Raw genomic sequence first — 14,594 nt, forward strand, 5'->3', positions numbered from 1 at the left:
GAGAGTAAGCTGGGAGATGGCAAGCTTTTCCAAGAGTTTGCTCAGGAAAGGTGGAGATTGAGCGATAGTTTTCCAGCAGGTAGGATCAGCAGACTGCTTCTTGAGGAGTGGGTGCACAACGGAGTACTCAAAGGGAGAGGGGAACATTGCAGTGGCGAAAGAGTGATTACAGAAATTGGCCAAGGCTGGAGCGAGGGTGTCAATATGGGCTTTGATGGTTCTGGAGGAGCAGCGGAGCACCTGTTTGGATGACACTTTCATAGATCGGACTTGTCTAGAAACCTCGTCAGGTGTTGTCAGAGAGAAAGAGGAAAAAGGAGGAGGAGAGAAGAGATGGCCAAAATGGGCCGAGAGAGGAAGAGGACATAGAGGACAGGATGTCCTGAGATTTAGCAGAGAAATGAGAGGCCAGAGCTGTACAGAGGGCATGGGAGGGAACAGAAGAGGTATAGACCACAACAGGATTGACCAGTTCCTTGCAGATTTTAAAGAGTTTGGCCGTGTTGTTCGAGGCCATGGAGACACATGCTTTATTGTGTGCTCTCTTCTTGATGAGTGTTATTGCTTTGACTGGCATTTTGCTGAAAACAGTCTAGGTATGTCTAAATGTGGCCTGGCATTCTGTACTATGTTATTACGTGTTTACACTGGTCTACATTGTGCAACCAGTTGGAAGCATTAATGTTCCTGTGCACTGTTGGTGACTTGCATGTATTGGATTGTGTTACCCTACAAAACAATTGCAAACACTCTGGCTTTATAGCCAATTTATCTCAGAAAGTGTGCTGTATATTGCATTAAAACACATATTTATATCTTTTTCCTAGTGCAGTGTGCGGCATACCCCTTCAGCAGCACGTTCATGCGTATTGTGCAAGCGTGACAGTCTAGGCCGGCCCAGAGTGTGGCGCAACCCGTGATTTGTTGCCGAGTTGGGGGGCCCCCTCAGCATGGCTCGCAGGGGGGCCCCCACATTTTGTGTTACGCCACTGGGTGGGCATACATTAGCACTCCTGAATATGCTTTAAAGCTACTAGGACATTGAATGGCAAAAGTGAGTCAATAATTTAAGTACCTGGGCGAATTACTGCAATTACTGGCATATGAACTGAATACCGGAGAGACCGGGTAATGCTTGCGTTTGCTGTGCATAGATGCAATATCTTATTTGGACGTTTCAAGTGACAAAAGTACCTGGGTATTTGATAGCAATAGTTGCTACATGCGGTCATTGTTTGTGTAGTGTGAATAGAGCTTGGCAAATGAGGTAATGAACTGGCAGATGATGTGAGCATCTGAGCACATAGTGGCAATCCCAGTTAAATGACAGTAGAGCCTGGTATATGATGGCAATTGCAAGCGAATAGGGCACATTCTGTGGCATGCTATGGTTTGCTATTTTTTTTCTTCTATTTGGTGACGCTGCATAGAAACTCCACAACTCCAGGTATTGTTACAATAACAATCTTCTTAGGGAAAGGTTCCACATATGGACTGATTCACATTTTTAAAAAAGCTACGACGGTTAAATGCAAAATGACTAAAAAGGGCAGAGCAACGAGGTTTCTAAGCTAGGGGAGAAGGACAGTTTGTGCAAAACTGGAACCACCACCATTTTGTGTCATTTAAGTCCTCCAAACGTTTAGAACTTGAGAAGAGGATCACGCCGTGGGGTGACATTGCAGCCGGAATTTCAAAACGAGGGCCCTGATTCGGAGGACACTCCACTGTCATCACCCCCAAAGGGACCTTTACCATATCCCATTGCCTTTGCTACAAATTAGTGGGGCATGTCACGTGTTCAGCACTCTTGCTCTGGAAATAGAAAAAAAAGTATTTAGAGAAGATGGGGGATGCTGGGAGGTGCTGGACGGCGTTGGTTGGGGCCCATAGAGTGCATTGTGTGGGAAGGAGGCTGGTCCACACCTTCCAAAGTGATCCGAGAAAGTTTGCGGGCCACCTTTGTGGGAGCTCCACCACACTTACTGAAAACTATCAGAAGAAAAGAGGTTACATTCTGTTCACATCATATTGTCCAGTGAAATAGTAGGCCTACCACTCTTTAAATATTGATATCTATAAAAGAAAAAAATAATATTTAAAAACACAGTTTCCCTTTACCTGATTTCCACCCATGCCATGGCAGTTGAATATACCAACTTTCTCATTTTCCTTTCGACCCATGTTATCCAAGCATTGGTTGGTCTCCACATTTCTGATCTGAAATATAAACATGAATAAGAGGTGCTTAAAACACAATACGTCTTCACCGAACAAATCGAGTTTCAATAGTTCATTGTCAGGTGACCCACCTCCATGTAAATCAAGAATACGAAGAAATTCAAAATGCTTTACAGTTTTACTAAATCGAAATGTGTCATTATGTTCGTTTCCATATTAGAAACTTTAGTAATCCAAGTACTGACGTGATAGAGGTGAGTAGAATGTGTGACTTGTAGCTTGAATAAAGTTCCAAAGCTCCGATTCATTGTCACTGTCTGACCCTCACGTCAAATTATTGATCCCTCAAACCGTTCACTCAAACAACAGAAATACCATTTGACACTTTTTGCGTCTTTTGGAGGGTTTGTGCTGTCTTGTGTTTGGATGGATCCGTGGATGGAAGTGGAATTTTGGAGTGTATTTGTGTGTTGGGGTTTGACTAACTTGACATCTCTTGTGTATGTGTGTATTTCAATAGCTGGAATGTTGCAATAAGGTGCGTAGCTCTGCTGCAGTGTAGGAGTAGCATCATGAGCCTAGCTAGTGCCACGATACGGTCAGTGCCTAGAAATCCCCCGCGTGTGGCTAGGAGTTGTGAATGGGTGACCCTGGAGGGCCAACACTACCACTCGTTCTATGATGCGCAGCCCAGAGGAGGCACATGGACGATTCCCAAATCTCCCCAGCCCTTCCCTAACCTCATGTCTATGGCACGCCCTGGTAACTGTGAGGCTCATTGCGGCCTAGGGAACATTCAAGGACCCAGCTGCTCATTGAGCTGTTGCAGCGGGTATATGCAAAATACTGAGTACGACTGGGAAAGACTGGTTTATGGCAGAAAAGGTATTCATGAACTCTGCACAAAGTGAATGCTGAGACATGATATAGAAGATGACAGCCTGAAGAAGCACTTGATGGGAAGTAGACTGCCCCTAAAAGGATTCCAACTTGGGTGAACGTATGTTGTATATCCTCAGCTAGTAGAACCACACTGAGGTCGGCTATCATATTGCTGTTACCTGGGGGAATATGTTTATAGAAGAAATAAACATTCACAAGTCAGGCTCACATGGAAAAAAAACAGCGGATCTCACCTAGGCAATGACGTGTACCGAGGTAAATCCCACACTCGGATGACATCGGAAACTCAGGGTATTATGGCAGTGCGTGTTACAGAGAGATGGTGGAGTGGTGAGGCTGTAAAGAAGAGACGATGAAGAGCGGAGTGAGAAAGAGGAGAGAAAGGGTCAGGATACAGAGGACAGGCGCAGAGAGGACGACGGGGGAGAATGTTCAGAGAGGAGAATGTTGAGAAGAGAGAGGGGAAGGGAGGAGGAGGGTATGGCAATGAGGAGAAAAGGTAGCACGAGGAGGAGAGACAGCACAGAGGGAGTGGATGAGGAATGAGAGAATGGACACAGGAGGTGGAGAAGAGGAGAAAAAGCAGAATGAGGAGGTGGATAACAGCAAGGAAAACACAAAGGAGGACAGCAACAGAAAGAGAAAAGTACACCAGGAGAAAAGAGAAACAGAGAAAGGCTGGGTGGAGGGGAGAGGGAGAGAAGAAGTAATTACTGAAGCAATGTAAGGAAGACAAGGGGAAAAGAGAGAATGCAGAAGAGTGAAACACATTTCTTTTTTAAAATTTATTTATTGTGCCTTAGCCAACATTTTTGACTTTTTACACATTTTCCATAGAAATACAACAAACATTTTTTTAAACACGTCATTCAATATAAAATAATGAAATATAAAAAAAAACAGAAAGAAAAAAAGACAACAAAAATAGAAGTACATTTAAATTGATATGATATGATAGTTTATTTATAGAGCACCTATACACAATGTGATTCAAAGCGCTTCAAGTCAAGGGAGGGAACAAGGGAAAATACAATGACATTCTTACAGTAAGGATGTGAAATGAACTATCGTACTCGGCCTGACAACATTTCAGATAATGCAGGAGCTAAGACATAGATAAGGAAGGGAGGGGGAGAGTGGGAAGGAAATGGAAAAAGACAGGCAACTACCGTACTAGGCCTGATGACATTTCTGGTAGAGCCAGAGAAAAACAAGAGGTGAGGGAGAGGGGTGCAGAAAGGTAGGGGAGGAACAAAACAAGCGACTATCATACTAGGCCTGATGACATTTCAGATAGTGCTCGGGGGGGGGCAGTAAGGGGAGGGGATAGGAGACAGACGAGGTTGCTATCATACTAGGTCCTGGGACAATTCTGTCTGATAGAGTTAGTGCATAGAAGAAAGTAAGGGGAGGGGATAGGAAAAGGGAGAAGGGAAATGAGGAGAGAACAGAGAGTTAGTAGTCAAAAGAGTGGAGAAGCAAGAGGGGAAACTGAATACAATTGCAGAAGTCAGTAGTAACACATAATGTTGCAAGCCATGATACAAGATAAAGATGGGAACAGCATGATTCAGGGCCACCATGAGTACAAGATGCAAAGGAAGGATTATCATCAGAATTCCTTTCTTAATAAACATCCAACTTTAAGTCTCTCAAAAGTCTTACCACTTCCGCGGTTCAGAAAATTTCATTCCCAGATGACAGTCTAAACCAAAATTCCTCTGTGTCCAGCCATCTAATACCATGTACAAATTTTCGCAATCTGGGGACTCTAAACTCCCTTGTGCATGAACACTTAGATAAATATATTTCAATGTTTGACATTCATTAGTATCACATTTACCACAGCAACCATCTGATAAGGATATATCTCTGGCTGATTGAATTTCCAGAGTTGGGAGTAAATTGAGTCTGAACCTTAGGAAGAGGTCCCTTGAGCTTGGATCTGGATATCTGGTCAAATATGGAGGCAGAATCGTCCTTTTTTACCCATGCTGGAGAAAGATTGTGCCAACTTTGTCCTCCTCATCCTCTCTTCTGTATCCAACCAATCCCAAATTTTCATCCGCTCTTTTACTTTTGTCGGGTTTTGTATCAGAAGATCGGAAGTACATTCCAAGTTATTCTAGAGCTCTAGGCATCTAAGCTTTAATTTTTCTAGAAATGTGTTCGTATTACACTGGATTAGGATGGACAGATCCTCATAATTTCCCCGTAAGGGAACCAGAAGGGACCTATACAAGGAGATCCATTTCCACTCCAGCCACGATCTTAAAGAGGAGAGTCCCAATTCATACCTCAGGGATACAATGGGGACACAGTTCGGGAGGGATAGTGACTCTTTCCAAAGCTTTGACTATATCGAACCCCAATTCACATCCATCACAAGCAAATTTGTATCCATGTCAAATAAAAAGACCGGACCCACCTTTCCTAAATAGAATTTTACCAAAGGCAGTATAGAGAATTTACAAAATTTCGTTCTTATCCTTTTCATCTGAGCCCCCAACTTAATAACTTTTAAATTAATAGTTTTTAATAGATGGATTTCAGTTGGGTATGACTTGATTATAGATCCCAAATAAGTAAGCTCAGACACAACCTCTACTGTTCGACAGTCCAATTCCCATGAATAGTTCTTAACTCTTTTGTTCGGATGTTTGAAAATTATGATCCTAGATTTCTCTGGATTTATCCTGAGGTCAATATTTTGAGCATAGGTTTCCAGGGCAAGGAGCAACCTCTGAAGTCCAACCTGGGAGTGATCCAGTACCACCACGTCATCTGTGTAAGCCAACCAGTTGATTTTAGTTGAGCCGAGGCATAGTGATACTAGACCACTCTCCTTCATGCTTTCACCCAAGTCAGCCATAAAGAGGATGAACAAAAGAGGCGCTAGCAAGCAACCCTGGCAAACCCCTATAACGACCCTTATAGGCTCTGTTAGTTGACCCGCTCTAGAGAGTCTAACTCTCATCCTGGTATTATGATGTAATTCAATCAGGATAGAGAGTAGATTAGACGGTTTCCCCATGAATGCAGTTTCTTCCACAAGAGACCTCTATTAACAGTATCAAAAGCTTTGGTGAGATCAATCCACACCCTGAAAAGGGGTAATCCATTTTAGTTTCCCAAGTCTCCATTTTTATGCAACTAAGAACCAGACTGTTCAGGGCGGTGGATAGTCCCTTTCTAAAGCCAGTTTGCCATTTCACAATATATTCCATTCGAATTAGCCCATTCCTCCAACTCCCTTAAAATTAGGCCGATAAAAGATTTTACTGTCAGCATCCAGTAGTGAGATTGGTCTATAATTCACTGCTAGGAGTCCATCTCCTTTTTTGAAAATCAGGATTGTGATCCAATTTGCCCACGATTCTGGGAGTTGTTTTGACATAATTATTTGATGAGAAAGTAATTTGAGTACATGAGCCCACACTGATGAGTTCATTTTCAGGGTCCAATTACTAAACCCATTCGGGCCATCTGCTCTAGAAGTGGATGAGTTCTTTATTAGTAGCTCTATATCCGCTCTGGTGTATGTGAGGGACCATTGGGCAATATCCAAACTCACATGGACAGGAACACATATAGACCCATATACCAGACAGAAATGGTCCACCCAAGTCTGTTCTTGTAATATGGCATCCTGAGTGCACATCTGCCGTTCTTGCTTTTCCCCCACAATAGCCCACACATTTCTGGAATTTCTCTGACCTAGTGACCTGAGCATACATTCTCCATCATATTGCAGGATGGATGACTTAAATGATCGTTTCCAATTTCTATAATGATTTTTAATGAAGCTAAGAACTGTCTCAAGTATTTTCTGTCGAGTTTAGCTTTTTTTAGCACTGCTTTTTGATGTCTTACACTCCTCTTTTGTTCCATTATCTGAAGGTTAAAGGAATGTTTATGGGGCAGTTTATGTGTTTTTGGATATTATGTTTCTGGGGATCCAAATCCAATAGCAACAAATGGAAACTCCATGGATTGCAGGATTCAAACATTTGATCCTCAGGAACATTGGCCATCATGTTTTCCAGTTTGTGTGGAAACAGTTGCAGAAAAATTAACATCTATTGATAATTCAAGCATTGCATGATCATCCGCATTTCCTCCCTCTACAAACATCACACAGTTTTCAAAGATTTTCCCAGAAGCAAAAAAGTAGTCAATTACAGAGGAGGCTGTTCCCCTATGCCAAGTTGGATTACTTGGGATATCACCCCTAATATTTCCATTGAGCATCCAAAGGTCCCATCCCTTCATGAAGTTTGCCCATGTTAGGCCATTTTGTGTTTGATAACGTGATTTCATTGCAACCTGATATTTCGTCGACAGGCATTGAGAATTTAAGTCTCCTGCTATTTGGACTTCATCCATAAGGAACAATAATACATCAACCAGCAAATCAGACAACTTTGACAGAAAATCAAAAAGACCCCACCTCTGAGAGTTCCAATACAAGTTAACTAGAATACAACTATGTCCAACATTCGGGGCCTTATAATCCACCCTCACTATCAAGATACCTTGCTCTTCACTTGATAGTCTGGATTCATAGAGAACACTATTTTTACAAGCAGTTATCAGACCCCAGAAGGTCGACCTCCTTCCGACCCCAACGCCAATTGATGGAACGTGGTGAATGCATCTATTCCAATTGGACATGTAAGCCAAGTTTCCTTGAGTAAAATCAAGTCAAAAGCTCCAAAGATGTAGGATTTCCTCGGCTCATGGGTAAAAGAGTTATAGCCTCTAGAATTCCATGACAAGACCTCAAAGTGTTTTTTTTTACTAGAGGCTCTGCTGTTTAATACCCATTCTAAGGACAACTTGGGAAATGATCTCTGGAACCATTTCCCAGGCAGCCGTTGACGCTGTGGCAGTACCATTGTTGTTATTTTGGATTTGATTATAGTGCTGATTTCCTTTCAACTGGGGATATGTATTAACTGAAACAGGGCATGATTTGGATACCTCAAACCCCCTTTTTTGCCAGGCTTCTGTTTCCCCCAACTTTGATTCCAGACACAAATTTGATTTCAGTACCAATTCAGCTATATTTGTGTATGTAGAGAAAGGAAATTTTACCACATCAATATCATCCGAGAAGAAATATTTTAGACCCGGGATTGATTTAATTTCTGAGAGGATCCTGGGGAGATTCAGAGGTTACCCAATGTGAGATGTCAGTGACAATCTAGAAACATAAACTCTTTGATCTTTGAGCTGTTTTAGATTATTTGGATTTTTATTGCAGACATCTGGCTTTTGCTCCATCTGTGGTTGTGTTGGAGTGTTATTCGTGGGATCAGTGCCCTCACTCAAGAGTAGAGGGATTTGGACTGATTCTTTAGTACCACCAGACCTGGATTCATTAAGGCCAGTGCTTGTAGATGCAGGCCTACCTCTGTTGATGGTAGACTGACTATTAGGGCAGGACTCAGGCCCATTCCCCCTTGATTTGCCTCTTGTAGTTGTTTAGTTTTCAAAAAGATCACGGCTGTATTGATTGCAGAATTCACCACCTTTGTTTTTTTCTTAGCTTACAAGAAGATTGGGGCAATTCTCTTAGGTGGTTCAATTAAGTCTGTTTGGCTGCCCACTGTGGTTTTCTTTGATTCAGCCTCAGGTATCTCTCTTGTCTTTTTCCTCTCTTTTTCTTTGGTACTTTTTTTTTCTGTTTTTGACCTTTTCCCTTCTTTGGCACATTCTCTTTTTTCTTCTCTTCCCAACTCTCCTGCCTTCGCCTTGAGAATCTTCACAAAGCAATTTGTATCGGTCATCAGATGTTTCCTCTTGCCTTTAGACTTGCCATTCACCGGCACTTGTAAGTTTATGGCATCTTCCATGGCCTTTTTCTTCTTTTTCTTTTTCAATTTGTCTGATAGTTTTTTCTTTTTCTTTTCTTCCTGTTCCTCCGTGTTTTTCGATACATTTCCTGGGGCTTCTGGAGCATTAGTTTTAGATGTTACATCAAGATCTATGACCTGTGCCATTCGCAGAAATTCTTCCATCACTGATGCTGATAGGGGGGAATCATCAGGCGATAGCTGAGAGGCTATCATAGGTTGCTCACAATTAGGACCCTCCTCAATGCCATTTTGCGGGGACTTTAAGTTCTCCACCAAAGCACCAAAATATGTTTTCAACTAAGCATACTGGTCTGAGAGTCGGTCCAATTTTGTTGCTTGATCTTTTGAAATTTCCCAGAGTTCCCTTTGTACCAATCCCAGACCTTCATTGACTACTGATTTCATTACCAACATCATGATAACATTCAATTCCAGTTCCTTTGTTACTTCCAGCAATATACCCGTATGTTGCTTGTTAGGGAGAATTCTCTCTTTAGGCTGAATTTCCTAACCTAGTGAGTCCCCCAGCAGCTTTGCTGGATTTCTGGAGTTTGTTTTTTTCCTCCTGCCAAGAGTGAGACTCTTTTCCTCCCACTCTTGACATGATTAATGGTATTCCTTTGACTGGCAATGTGTTTTATGGGCTATGGGATCCTTTACTCCATAGGGTCTCATGTGTTTTTCCTATGTATGTTACACAGCACCCTCCGTGCAGTAACACAAGGGTGTCATAGTGACACCCCACCATAGACTCCATACCCTGGGACTGACTACTGTCTCCCAGGGCATGTAAAGTCACCATTGGCTTTACTAGTCCCAAATTATTAACAGAAACCAGTACAAACCATCATATTGTGGACGTACTGGTCGGGGAATTTCATTGCCCCGGGGTCTGTTAGTCGAGGGGGCACGTCTCCGTCCCCCCTGATCGAGTTTTGGCTGGTGGCAGTGGAAACTACTTTTTATATTCGACCGCAAATATTTTCCTATGGGATTTTCCCATTGTTCGAGGCTACCAACTTTAATTATTTAATTCTCATAGCCTCGAACATACCGCCGGTTTATTTAATTAATATTAATTCTCCGGTTGGTATTTTTTGCCAAGAAACGATTCTAAAATGGCGTTTGTGTTCTCTTCTGTGACTCAAACCCAAGTCCAGCCTTTTGTTGCACTTTTTTGGCGGGCTTCTCCACAGAATCCTCCAAAAGTGGTGCCACTCTCTCTGGGTACCACAGGGGGTGTGGGAGGGGTTTAGGCACCCTGGACCGAGTTACCTTGGTAACTCAGGTCGCACTCATGTGATTGGCCCAAGTGGTGAGCCGGCCGGCTCACCACTTAGCATGTTTGAGTGACAGCTAGGCTGAGTGAATGGGGGTTTTCTGCATAAAAGCAGGGCTTTGGGGAATGGAACTTCAGAAGTCGCCACAGGACCTGAGAATCCGACGAGGGAGAAGCTGAGCCGACCTCCCACAACAACACCACCGGTGGAGCCCTGCTGAACCGACTCACCACTTCCCGACGACAGAGAAGATCTCCCGGCTGGAGAGTCTTCTTCCCCTGACTGGTGGGCACAACCAGTTTTCCTTTCTTTCTTCGCACCCCAGCCCGGTTTGTGGTCGAACTGCCCGTGCCAAGCACCCCGGCAGCCAGATAGCCACTCACCACTGAACCGCGAATCACCGGACCGCTCCTTGTACCTGAGAAACTCCGCGGCTGGTTTCTTCCCTGGCAGTTCAACGGAATCCTGTCTCCCTCCAAGACTTGATCCTCTCTTCCCCCGGACGAAGCACCAACTTGCACCCGCTGCCAGGAACAACTGCCCCCGCTGGAGCGATCTCACCACTTTAAGGTACCGTGTCCGCCAGGCCTCCCTTTTTAAAGATTGCTACATGGTAATAATAACTCCTTAACCTTCTGGACTGGGCTGGCTGCCTTGACCCTCTAACTGGTCCCTTTCTGTGGTCCAACTCCTTTTTGAACCTTTACAAGACCTTTGTGCACTGCAACTGTGTGACCTTGGAGACATTTTGTTGGATCCTCTGAAAGTGGATCCTGCCTCTTGAACTCTAACTTCACATTTTTACTTTGCCTTCCTCCCTTGTTGTGTTCTTGAAAAAGTGTTGGGATCTGTTTCAATTTGTTCTCTGCTTTTCTCGACCTTTTTAAAAACAAACTATTAGAGTGCCAGCTACGTTAAGCGCTAACCGCTGTCTGAAAATAAGTGGGGCTTTAATTAAGACTTGTCTAATATTCTTTTAGGGGAGTGTATATCTTTTAGTGACCGTGTTTGTGAATTGCTTATTATTAATGCCTGTGTGTTTTCCTAGATGTGGTTTTAAATAAACAATTATATCTCTTTTACACCAAGCCCTGGTCAGTGTTTACTTGTTTTATTGTGTGCTCTTGACCTATTGTGAATACTCTGTATACTGCCTAACTCTTCTTGAGGGAAGTCTGACTGCTCAGCCACAGCTACCAAGTGAATCTGTGTGGTACAGACTGCTACCAAGTGGGTTTACTGCCAAACACCTGTAGTCCTAAATCTTTTGCAGTAGTCCCAGAGGGAACTGCACAGGTTTCTGCCTAACATTGCTGGACATCTAAATTGATGGCTTCAAACACCTTCACTAATGAACTTAACACAAAATTCAAAGCAGAAATTGTTGGAGGAATTAAGGTTGAGTTTGATTCGACTTGCCCTTGTGGCTGCATACTTGCAGCAGAGTCAACCAACCTGATTGGCTCATATAATATGGCTTCACTCTCCAAGGCACACTGTTCTTCCTGTATTTTATTTAGTTCATATGATAGATTCACTGGTATTTGCATTTCTTACTCCAGTAGGTTTTCATCACAAGGTTCTGTCACAATTAACGGCACTTGTGAGGTTTCATTTCCTACTTCATGGGCTGGAGACCGCGCTAAGGAGCAGTCAGTTGTCGCTGCTATGCCTTGGGAGAAATTAGTTAGTATTGGGTTTTTCATTGTAGTCATCCTGAAGATATAATCCAATCCAAGTTAGTAGTAAATGTATCTATAATAATTTGGTTGACCGGCGTCGAGATTCCCAATTCCTGTCCTTGAAGGTCCAAGGGGTCCACAGTCGAGTTCAGGAATCCAGTGGTTATTTGTATTTGATTATCAGAGGAAACTACACTTGGCGGAGGACGAAAAATACCCCCTTCTGTCTTATAACGCTTTATAAAAGATCTGCCTTGTATGCCTTGTACACTCTCATTCTGTTCCTTATAAGGTCCCTCCTTTGTGTTTTTTTTGGACACATGTCATCTGTATTCCCCGAGCTCCGTAGATCATACATTCTGTGGTTGCCTTTCAGATCTTTGTCAAACCGGCACACCACCCTTGGGTCAAAGGCTCAAGGGCCCGCAGTCCCCAAGGTGCTGTTTAGAACAGAACAGCGATTTTTTGCTAGTATTCGCCCTCGGGTCAAAGGCTTATGTGCCCACAGTACCCGGGGGTATTTCTTTCTTTCAAAGTTCCAGACAGATGTGTGCAATTAACACATGACAGACCAGATTGAACAAAGAAGAGCCGGTATTGACTGCCCCAGGCAACAGGGATCTGTAAAAGAGGAGAGGAGAGGGGGAGTTTAGACAGCATTCAGAGAAAAGACATCAGGGGGTTTTATGGAGTCAATAGGCAGTAGTCAATGGTCACAGGATTGAAACCTTACCTCTTAGCCCACTGTGGAGCGGGGAGCAGCAGACGTGGGCGGACTGCTTCACACGGCTCCTCCCTCCACTGGCCACGTCCCGCACACAGCAAACAGCCAAACAGTATTCAGAACGCGCCCTTTACTAGTGCGGGCTTCACGCCGCAAGGGCGTCTATGTTTGAGTTATATACCCTTCACTTCCTGGATGGGCGGGGCTGCTCAATCCAAAGCTCTTAAGGCAACAATGCCTCATATCCTTTGAAGTCCTTTGAAATCCAGTGGCTACAGTAGCCACTGTCACGGTCCGAAAAACAAACAAACACGCTCTGCTCTGCTCGAGTTCGTGTTTATCAGGAAAACACACAGAAGGAGGCACAGAGACAGCAGGTAGTAGCAGATAGTAGCACAGCAAAGCCAAACACTATTCAGAACGCACACTTTACTAGTGCAAATTGTGGGGAAGAGAAGAGAGAACACGTGGGAAGGGCCAGGGATGAATGACAGCTTGAAACCCCTGGTTCTGAAGATGTTGGTAGAGTGGTGGAGAAGCGAAGGTTGACAGCCTATACTTAGAGGGCCCACCGTATTGGTGGCTTACTGCCCCCTGGAGGGGGTTCACATCCCTCACAGTCTTAATGATTACACCTTTGCCCAGTGCATGACAACAATCTGAACATCCAATTGTAACAGGTGGGGACACTGGTATGAGACTTTAGGTGGACCAATTCTGACAATAAACAAACAACAACAACTACAGCCAAGAAAGACGTGCAGGACTCTATAAAGTCAAGAGACTAGGAATGGCTATGTTCTGCCCACGATGTAGACCCTGAGGGAACGAGTGAAGGACTGAAGTCCATAGACCTATATAAAGGTGGTATACATTATAATAACCTAACACTCACCCCTGAGGATTCTATTCTAAGATTAATCGCTTTTAGTTGGTTAGGTGCCGGAAATAAAGACTTAGATGTGTTTTGATCCCATTGCCATAATAACAGGAACTCGCATCTTAGGTTGTACCACATGTTGAATTCATATTTGCATTTACCTCCACCTAATGCTGCATATTTCCATATTAATTTTAGACACTCTATATGATGTTCCATCTTATGGCATCATATGCCTTGGAAGTGCATACCAGTAACAAGCATCATACACCCAAAATGTTTCACAATATACGCAGTGATCTTGTCACATGCAGAACACTGGCATTATATGCTCACATGCTTAACCTAAATGGCATATTGATATTTATTTGTTGATAATTTGTACAGGTTTAATATATGTACATGTTTTACAATATGTTTCTTGTTTCTACATCATTGCTCGTTGGACATTTTAGATGGGTACAAGCTCTGTAATGTATGCTGTAAGCTATTCATATGCGTTTTCAAGATGTCATTGACTCTTTTGACCAACAGCTGTACAATGTGCGCCAAGATAGCACACAAAAGTACATACCCACAGATTATTGTATAGTTAGAGAAACTGACAAGGACACAGAAGAGCACACGCACAGCAAAGCATACGGTGACACACAGACAGACATGCCATCATTTACAAAGAGACAGTGAACAAAGACACACGGGCATGCGCATAGATAGAGAAACTGAAGCTGAGTCACTTATAGGCACACCATGGATCAGTTGTAAGGAGACACTCTGCTGAAGCACATACAGGGAAAAGTACATAAGGCCTAGAACAGGCTGATGTATAGGTGCAGAGAGAAACATGTGGAGAGAGTCACAATGCCAGGTATGCAGGTAGGAACACAAACATGTGCATACTGGAATAGAGACAGCAAAAGGACAGAGAACACCTTGTACACTGGTACACTTAGGCGGGCACAATCAGAAAGATATGGTAGTGCACAGACACACCATTGTTGTTCGTGATGACGTATTTAAACACATAAGGCACTGTGAATGGAGAGAAGGAAACTCCTATGCAGCGGGGTGTGCGATCCCTAC

The 14,594-nt window shown here is 43.4% G+C and overlaps 1 protein-coding gene across 5 annotated transcripts in view; it reads right to left on the bottom strand.

Annotated features, from left to right (window-relative positions):
- GALNT13 (polypeptide N-acetylgalactosaminyltransferase 13) overlaps nucleotides 1-14,594 on the bottom strand; it is a 1,280,472-nt gene that overhangs the window by 446,232 nt on the left and 819,646 nt on the right. For all 5 annotated transcript variants that reach the window (XM_069616427.1, XM_069616426.1, XM_069616425.1 and 2 more), the window contains exon 9: nucleotides 2,122-2,220. In XM_069616427.1, the coding sequence (XP_069472528.1) occupies nucleotides 2,122-2,220 (99 nt within the window). The remainder of the gene's footprint in view (nucleotides 1-2,121; nucleotides 2,221-14,594) is intronic.

Source organism: Ambystoma mexicanum, chromosome 9, assembly GCF_040938575.1.
Source record: "Ambystoma mexicanum isolate Mex_15411 chromosome 9, UKY_AmexF1_1, whole genome shotgun sequence".
NCBI classification, from domain to species: Eukaryota; Metazoa; Chordata; class Amphibia; order Caudata; family Ambystomatidae; genus Ambystoma; species Ambystoma mexicanum.